Source organism: Cebus imitator, unplaced genomic scaffold, assembly GCF_001604975.1.
Source record: "Cebus imitator isolate Cc_AM_T3 unplaced genomic scaffold, Cebus_imitator-1.0 Scaffold122, whole genome shotgun sequence".
NCBI lineage: Eukaryota > Metazoa > Chordata > Mammalia > Primates > Cebidae > Cebus > Cebus imitator.
Genome location: NW_016107437.1, coordinates 134,431 through 143,510, shown reverse-complemented (window position 1 = coordinate 143,510; position 9,080 = coordinate 134,431). Strand labels below are relative to the sequence as shown.

The 9,080-nt window shown below is 46.5% G+C and overlaps 1 protein-coding gene across 1 annotated transcript in view; it reads left to right on the top strand.

Annotated features, from left to right (window-relative positions):
• The window catches only part of XYLT1 (xylosyltransferase 1), a 375,167-nt gene extending 366,330 nt beyond the window's left edge, over positions 1-8,837 (top strand). Inside the window, exon 12 of the mRNA XM_017539936.2 lies at positions 2,223-8,837. Coding sequence (XP_017395425.1) covers positions 2,223-2,545 — 323 coding nt within the window. The 3' untranslated portion in view covers positions 2,546-8,837. The remainder of the gene's footprint in view (positions 1-2,222) is intronic.
• The last annotated feature ends 243 nt before the right edge of the window (positions 8,838-9,080 follow it).

Sequence of the window (9,080 nt, the reverse complement as noted above, 5' to 3'; positions counted from 1 at the left end):
AAAAAAAAAAAAAAAAAGAAAAAGCAGCTTTGCTAAACACTTGCAAGACGGAATATGTGCTCAGTGACTGTTCACCTCCTTCCCCCAATTTGTCCCCATTCAAACCACAGAACCCAATGCTTTTGCTTCCTGGGGCACTGGGAATTAAAGGAATGATGATCTTGTCTGTGTTCGTCAAGGCATATTTTGAATTCAGCTACTATTCTCATTGCTTTTAGAAGGGTAGCACATGGCCTTTCTTCTGCCTTCGTGACTGCTCTGGACACTTGTTCTCCAGGCTGTCCTGGGGGCCTTTGGTGGTGGCAGCTGCTGACAGGCAAACAGGAAGCATTGTCTTCTGAACACTGCATTCATTATCTCGGAAGCTATCTTATAATCTTAGCCCTTGCAAAACCTGATTTGGTAAAGCACAACTCACTAGACTCACTGGCCAGCCTTTAAAAAAAAAAAAAAAAATATGTGCCTGTATTGAGCAATAAAACAAGCAACAAATAGAAACTTCAAAATATTAGAAATAGTATCTATTAGAAATAACAGAAGTGTGTAGCTTCTTTCCTTCACTCCAAATTGCTGTACTTCCTGATTCCCCACTGTGAGTCCCTGGGAGGTAGTAACAGTCCCTCTCATGTATACATTACTGTTTAACCCATTTATGCCTGAGGTTGCAGTTTTTTGAATTTTTCCTTTTTGAGATGGAGTCTCACTTATCACCCAGGCTGGAGTATAATGGCGTGATCTCAGCTCACTGAAACCTCTGCCTCCCAAGTTCAAGCAGTTCTCCTGCCTCACCCTCCCAAGTAGCTGAGATTACAGGCACCTGCCACCATGCCTGGCTTATTTTTGTATTTGTAGTAGACATGGGGTTTCACCATGTTGGCCAGGCTGGTCTCAAACTGCTGACTTGAGGTCACCACACGCCTCAGCCCCCCGAGGAGGCTGTGAGTCACCACGCCTGGCCCAATTTTTTGAATTTTTGCATGAGTGAAAAATTAGACCTTGGCAATGCCTTGAGCAGTAGGGTCAAGGTGAGTGATAAGCACTGCCTTTGGAGTTAGTCGGTCCCAGATTTAACCCCAGATCTGTCTCTAACTCCACCTGCATCTGTTTCCTCATCTGTAAAATAGGGATGATAAAAACAGCCCCATAATTTTTTATGTATGTGAGGATTATGGATTAATACAAATAGTAATAATCCTAGCTGTATTTGTCTGTTCTTATGCCACTGATAATGACATACCTGAGACTGGGTAATTTATAAGGGCAAGAAGTTTAATAGACTCACAGTTCCACATGGTCGGGGAGGCCTCACAATCATGACGGAAGGCAAAGGAAAAGCAAAGGCACATCTTACATGGCAACAGGCAAGAGACCCTGTGCAGGGGAACTCCCCTTTATAAAACCATCAGATCTCATGAGACTTAATCGCTGTCACAAGAACAGCATGGGAAAAACCCGCCCCCATGATTCAATTACCTCCCACCATGTCCCTCCCACAACACTTGGCGATTATGGGAGCTACAATTCAAGGTGAGATATTTTCAGCTTGTTGGATAAAATACAGTCTCTGTCTCAAATACTCAGCTCTGGTAGCATAAAAGCAGCCATAGACAATATTCAAATAAGTGGGCACAGCTGTGTTCCAATAAAACTTTTTTTTACAAACACAGGTGATGGGCCACATTTGGTCCAAGGGCTGAAGTTTGCCAGCCCTCCTATCACTTAATACACTATTACCTTCATAATATTCATCACTGCCTGAAATAGCCTAATTTATCTACTCGTTTATTTATTTGTGGTTGTTGTCTCTCCACTGGATCATAACCTCCCTACCCAGTTTGCTCCACCACCAAGAATAGATCCTGGTACCTAATAGGTATTTAATATATCTTGATCAAATATGACAGTGCCGTGAAGATAACGGGTGTTTAGTAAATATGTGATGAAGATATGTATTGTCTGAATGACTGGACTATCAATGATGCTCCATAAACATGCGTTGAATGAATAGAGGAATGCACCGTGCCCTGCACAAAGTGGGCTCTGTCCTTACGGGCTCCATTTTCCCAGCTGTGAAATGAATTTGCTAAACCTCATGAGATTGTTGTGTGAAGTGAATGAGGTGATGCATGGCTCAGTGCAGCACCAGGCACAGGCTAAGTATGAATAGGCATCCTATTGGTGGCCCTTCTTCTGATCCTGGAATTGTTCCTTTTGGCTTTCAGAGGAGGCACTGAAGCTGCACAATGGGCCCCTCCGCAACGCCTACATGGAGCAGAGTTTCCAGAGCCTGAACCCCGTCCTCAGCCTGCCCATCAGCCCCGCCCAGGTAGAGCAGGCACGGAGGAACGCAGCCTCCATGGGCGCAGCGCTGGAGGGATGGCTGGACTCGCTGGTGGGCGGGATGTGGACCGCCATGGACATCTGTGCCACAGGCCCCACAGCCTGCCCGGTCATGCAGACCTGCAGCCAGACAGCCTGGAGCTCCTTCAGCCCTGACCCCAAGTCAGAGCTGGGGGCGGTCAAACCTGATGGCCGGCTCAGGTAGCCCTGGGCATGAGGAGTGGGCCACAGCAGGATCTCAACGGGAAAGCAGCCAGAGGGGTTGTGGGGTCTAAACTCTGGCCTTCCACCCCTGGGGGAGGCCGTTTGTGAACGGGTCTTTCCTGCCATAGAATGATGGAGAAGGAAGGTCAGCAGGTCAAAGCAGGATCAGCCAACAGCCTGCCTTTGGCAAGCTGCGGTGGGAGCGCTCAGTCCCTGCACTGTGACGGTCTCACCTCTTCTGGTTGATCCTCAAGTCCTACAGCTTCCTTGTCTTCCCCCTCCCATGACCCACCCCTGCCCCCAGATGAGTGATTTTCCAACTTTTATTTTGAGCAGCAGAACTTTGTTTACTGAGCACAGTCAAAAGTGGAAGTTTAAGGTGCAGACGAAATCCAAGCTGCTCTGGTTGAAGCTGAGGAGTGCAAGGTTCCCTCCCAAAGCTCAACCCTCTGGGCAGTTCCCTTGCCCAGGGTATCTCCTATGGTACCTCTTCAGAACCCAAGGGCTCTGCGAACACCAGTTTGATAAGCACTGCCCAGACCGACCATGGGTTCGAACTCCAGCCCCGCCCTTTGGTTCATCTTTCTGCTCCTTTTGGCTGGGGGATTCTTGTGCTAGCCTTGAAAGTCATGGTCATGGGCCCTTTCCCGTGGAGGCTACAGCCTCGGGAGAGCACTGAGCCTCTCAGCAGCCCTCCTTAGGTTGAGCCATTCTCCTTAGTAACTAGATGAGTAGGAAACCTTTTTGATGTGGCATGGCCAAGGTCCAGCCACAAATGCAACTGCCACCTGTCCAGGGGTCCGAGCCACCTTCCCTCAATGCTGCCACACAAAGCAGCAGAAATAGGATGAGATTTGTGAGCACCAAACTCAAGACCATGACCTTCTTTGATCCTTGAAAATGGGAACATTGAGGGCCATGACCGTGAAACTCACAAGACAACGCCATGAAACTATCAAGGCAATGCTTGGAGCAAAACTCCTGAGCTAGACAGCACAGCAGCACCCATCCCCTGCCAGAGCCCTTCCGTTCTGAGGTCAGACACGCAAAACCTTTGTCAATTGCACACCGGTGCTGTTGGGAGTGACCAAACCACATGAACCAGACTTTTCCCCAGGAAATAGCATTACAGATTTGGTTTTTAATTTCATGCCCCTTCTTATCCAGGGTGCCAACAGGCTCAATGGGACATGCAACATGTAAGTGGGAAGGTTATTTAAACAACTAAAAACAGTATGATTTAAGTGTTTGAGTTACCAGAAACCCAAAGGGTTTCCTTGCCATGAGCCCCCTGGAGGTCCATCCCTGCTCACCAGGAGAGCCCTTGGAGGTTGGCCTCCCTTCCTGCTGTAATCCCACCTCTCCTGAATGAATGGATTCCCTTGGAAAAAGGTCTCACCCCTGGTAGCTATCTGTCCTTCCCATAGAGACCAGTTCTGACATCTCTCCAGCGTGAGTTTGAAGGGGCTACCCTTCACTTTGTGTGACCTGTCCCAAGCCTAGCCAGATGTGTTGCCCTATCCCAAGCCTACCAAGGCAGGATGTCCAGTTGGCAATGGAGGACATAGAGAATGGACACTTTAGATATTTATTATTTATATGTTTTAGTCGATGACTAATTAGTAGGTGCTGTTTTTGCAGCTTGTCAATTATGTTATCTTACTAACTGAAGCTGCCTTTATTCACAAAAGGCCCCTTTTCCCACCCCCTGGTGTCTCTCTCTTGGTTTCTTTCTATGTCTACCCCCCATCCTTCTCATCCTCAGAGTAAAGCAGGGACATTGAACACCATGCAAAGAAAGCTCCAACCCACATCTTCCACTGTCTTGGAGTGGGGTGCCTTGGGGACCATTGGAGCCTCGTTTTTTCCTTATGCAGAGTGTCAGTCTCATCCCTTCCTCTGATTCCAAGAGTATTGGAACTCCTGAGCCTCCTGTCCTCCTCCCTCCACCCCCCAACCCCACCCCAGGCACAAGGAGGTGACAGACAGAAGACTTGGAGGGTGGGTGGGGAATGTGCTGGCTGTAGAGAGCTAGGGGCATTCCTGCTTTACTCCATGGATGACTTCCCATGGCCCATCTAATCATGGGCATCCATGCAACCTTAACAGAGGAAAACAGGCTCCTTTGATGGAGAGCCATCTTAGGAAGAGGGTAGTCACGTCCAGGCAGCAGAGCCCAGGAGATAGCCATTGTCAACAGTGATTCCAGGAATCTCAGAGTAGCTTTCTTAGAAAGCCCCTATGAATCCCTTATAGACTCCATGGTGGCCACGAGCTGGGTGCCACATCCTCTTTCTGCCGCCAGCCTCTGCCTCTGGCCAGGGTTTCCCTGGGGTAGCTGAAGTGACTTCGAGAGCTTCCCTTTCACCCTCCTTTGCCAGACCACTAGTGCTCTGTGTTTTTTTCGCAGCGTTATTTGCAGTGGCTTTGGGGACTGAACCGTGGCAAGTCCCTGTGCATAATGTGAACCTGCAGACTTCAAGATGGGGCCCCTCCTGTACCCAGTAACCTATCTGGTTTTTTTTTTTTTTTTTAAATCCTGGAACAAGTGAAGAAATGACAGAGATGGCTGACTCTAGGGACCCTTCCCTTTTTCTTGTGACTTAATTCATTGCTCACCACAACTAATTCGAGGAGCTGAGAAGTCACACAAGGTATTCCTCTGCCTTCTCTAATTTTATTAATAGACCAGAGAATAAGATTGCAGATATTACATTTTGTTTAAAAAATAAAAATTTTTTTAAAAAAAGGAAAATTCCAAACAAAGCCCAGCATGATTTGAGAAAAGATGCTTTTCCAGGGAACATAATTTTTTTTAACCTGCCTGAGAATGATTTATTTGTTGGAGGCCATTGGTCAGACAGCCTAGAGCTGGGGCTGTGGAGGATTTCAAAAGCATAGGGCTGCAGTCTCTGGAAGCCTATTACAGCCTGCAGGGCATAGCAACCATGAGCTGAGCCAGTGACGAGGTCCCTGGAAACTCAGGAAGTAAAGGTGGGCCTTGGGGTGTTCATTTGTGGAGAGAAGGAAGCACTCCTTAAGCTGCAGCACTGTACAGTTCCCCACCCACCAAGTGACATTCAGGCAGAAATTGAGCTCAGGAGACAGCCAGCCTTCCCACGTCCCACTTCACTTCCCTGGGCCACGCGTAAACAGATAGTGTCTCCCCGGAGGGAGTGAGCAATTCCCAAGGTCCCTATGTTGTAAGAAGTGCCCTGCTTTCTCCCTTTGCGGGGGCGGTAAAAAGGCTTTTCTGGTGAGATCATGAGTCCTTCTGGCTTCATTTCTCATTGTGGGTTTAACTTCTAAAATGCAAGCAGGGTTCAGACATGATGAGCAGAACCACAAGACACACCCCTCCTCTTGCTCACTGCAGTTGTCTCTGCGCTGGGCACACATTTGGGTGTTGGAAGACCCTGTTTCCCTCTGGTTCTCTAGTTTGCAAACAACATGGAAGACACTGGCTGGAACCTTAAGCTGTCTGCCAAAAAGATGCAGAAAGTAGAGCAGTAGCTCCCAGGAGTAGGGTGTAAATAAAGAGCCCTTCCACAACCAAGTTCACTGAGGATTTGGGGCACCAGCTCCCCAGCAGCTTCCAGTGGTAGAGAGGTGTACATTCTAGAAACAGCCGTCACACTCCGCTTTAAAGACAGCAAGCTAGGCCTGCATGATCAGAGACACGCTCTGTGGTAGGGGGGACAAATGCTTATGGGGTCCAGGATACTAACATAAATAAGTGAAATGGTTGGTAAGAGACAAAAGGGAGTGGTGGCGGTGTTGGGGACTGCGGTCTTACTGGCATGCACGTGACCTACCCAGAATGAGCAGCTGCTACTCAAGCCAACCTATCGTTGTATGTAATAATGTAAGCACAGTGTAGTTGAATCTTCCAGTTTGGAAAGGAAGCCAGAAATCCAGATTTTTATTTAAAAATCTGATTTTTCAATGTCAGGTTTTTTGTTTTTTGTTTTCCTAACAGATAGTGGGCAAATAAAAATTCTGCTATTCCACATGTGCACTGCCAGCAACCTCTGCTCTCTAGAGAGGTGTTTTAAAGTGAGATTAGCCCTTGCCCTGGTAGAGAAGGAAAAGAGCCAGCATCAGGTCGGGGCAAAAATAGCAGCTCATGTTCAATTCTGAAGGGAATGGAGATCTCTTGCTAAGTCATTCCCCACCCCCAAGAGACCATTCCACAGAGGAGGAATGGATTGGCCAGCTCTCCTGGTCCCAAGATTGTGCTGAAGGGAAGAAGGAACAGAATCTGGAGATCTGGACTGCTGCCCCTCAGACATGCAGAGGTCCATGTATGCCTGGGGCTACACCTTGTGGGACTCCGTCAAACCAGGCAGAAATCGCAAAGAGGGTCTAGAAGGAGGAGGAAGAGGAGGTGGTGGGGTATGAAATAGTCAGGCTCTCTCCAAATCCCAAGTGTTGGCAACCATCTTGCCCCATCCCTGGAAGCCTCTTTGGAAACCACAAAGAGCTGTGCTGGCTCACGGGATGTCCTCTTTGCTTCTGCCTCAGTTACCTTACTTTGCCCATGGGTCTACCACAGGCGCTACCTCATTGTGTCTGCTGAGAAGTTTACCTGGGGTGGGGAGAGGGGGATAAAGGTGTCCAAATCTGCTTGAGCTGAATGTATGATCTATGCAAATTCTCTCTCTCCTCTCCCTCTTCCTCTCTGGCTCTCTAACTTAGAAGGTTTTTTTCCCCCTTTTGTTTTTACCTTGCAAACAAGATACTGTATAGGACCCTCTTGAGATGGAGGAGGGCTTTCTTGCGCCACCTGTGTCTACCCATCACGTTGTCTTTGGCTCTGGTCTTGCCAAGCTCCATGCAGGGAGGAAGTGGCCTCTCTTCCCTCTCCACTTGGCTGGGAATATTCCAACTGCCTCTGTCTACAGACACCACCAGAAAGTGGGTTCTACACCTTGTCACCCCATCCCTCACACCATCTACTCCATCCCTCATGTTCTTCCAACTTGCTTCTCCCATGCCTCCTTCCAAAAACAAACAAAAAAGCCTTAGGTTTCTCCTTTTTGAAATGTGGCCTTAACATTATTTTTGGGAAGCTGACCATCCTTTCCCTCCCATCTCCACCAACATCACAGAAGAAAGCATCGTGAAGGGTCTGTGGCAGCCTCCTAAGGGAGGGGCTGCCAATCTGTAGTTTGCAGATGCTATAGAAATTGCTTACAAATGTTGTCTTTAAGAAAAATGTTCTTATATTTTTCCTGTGGGCAAAATGAAGGCTTGGGTGCTCATCTAAAGCTCAGCCAACTCCTGAAGCACTCTCAGAGCATATTGCCGCTGTAATGGGCTGGCTTAATTACCAGCGGAGTGCTCAAAAAGGCTTTGCAAACCTCCCTTGCCCCCAAGACTGGGTGACTTTATGTACTTCAAGGGTAAATCAGGAAACGGTCTCCATTTATCTCTTCATCCTTCCTGCCTAGAAAGTGATAGCACTAAATATTCCCAGCAGATGGGTAGTGTCCTCAAAGGGATCACACCCTCTCCGTACCTTCCAACTCTCTTCTTTACCCTTCCATTGTTCCAGCGCTGATGGAGGCCAAAGACAACCCCAGGGTTTTCATAGGAAATTCACTGGAATTGTGCGCAATTGTCTTTGTAGTCCTTTTGTCTTTTTTTTTTTTTTTTAATATTATGTTGTCAATGGCATTTGTTTGGGTATTTGTTTTAGAGGCCTCACTCTAAGTTATTACCGTCCCCCTCATTGTTTTCAGAGACATGTGGTGATATAGTTTTTAAAAATAACTATTTTGTTATAGATCATAATATGCATAAAACTGTACAGAAATATTTTGTAATGTGTTGATTTTAAAAACAATCTGTAAATAAAGTTTTAAAAGAATTCAAATGGCACACATTGAAATATGTAGATATTTTGCTATTTATTTAAAGGAGTATTTTAAGAGATATTCAACTATCTGAAATTGACCAGTAATCAAAGTTCCAGTCATCTGAATGCTTTTCCTTGAGGTAGAATGTGATTCTCAGAAATGACTGCATTACCTGCCCATTTTTGCACCTTTTCTGTCTTTTAATTTAGCCGAAAAACAACAACAACAACAAAATTGTGCCTTAGCTGTATTTTTTTGTCTAGGGGAGTTTGTTTCTGTCTGACAAAGCAAAATTTTTGCAGAAAACAGTGGATGTATTAAATACTGTATCATACCAAAAACACTGCAGGTGTATATAGATGCTTTCTGTCATACTGTGTTTTCAGATGCAGAATTTTAAAATTAAAAAAAAAAAATGCTGTCTTTATGGAACAGTGGCTGTATGGCTTCTTTTCAGCAATATTGTGCATCTTTACACAATCTCATATTCTCTTCTGTCATCTGCATGGTGTAGATAGGATGACTATATAATTTATCATCCAAACTGGGATACTTTTGAGAGTTAAAGCAGGCACCAAGTGGATAGGATGCTGAGACTACAGGCATAAATGACCTCTCCTGGGAAAATCTGGATGTGTGGACACATTTCCCTTATAAAGACTGCTGTCATCTTCT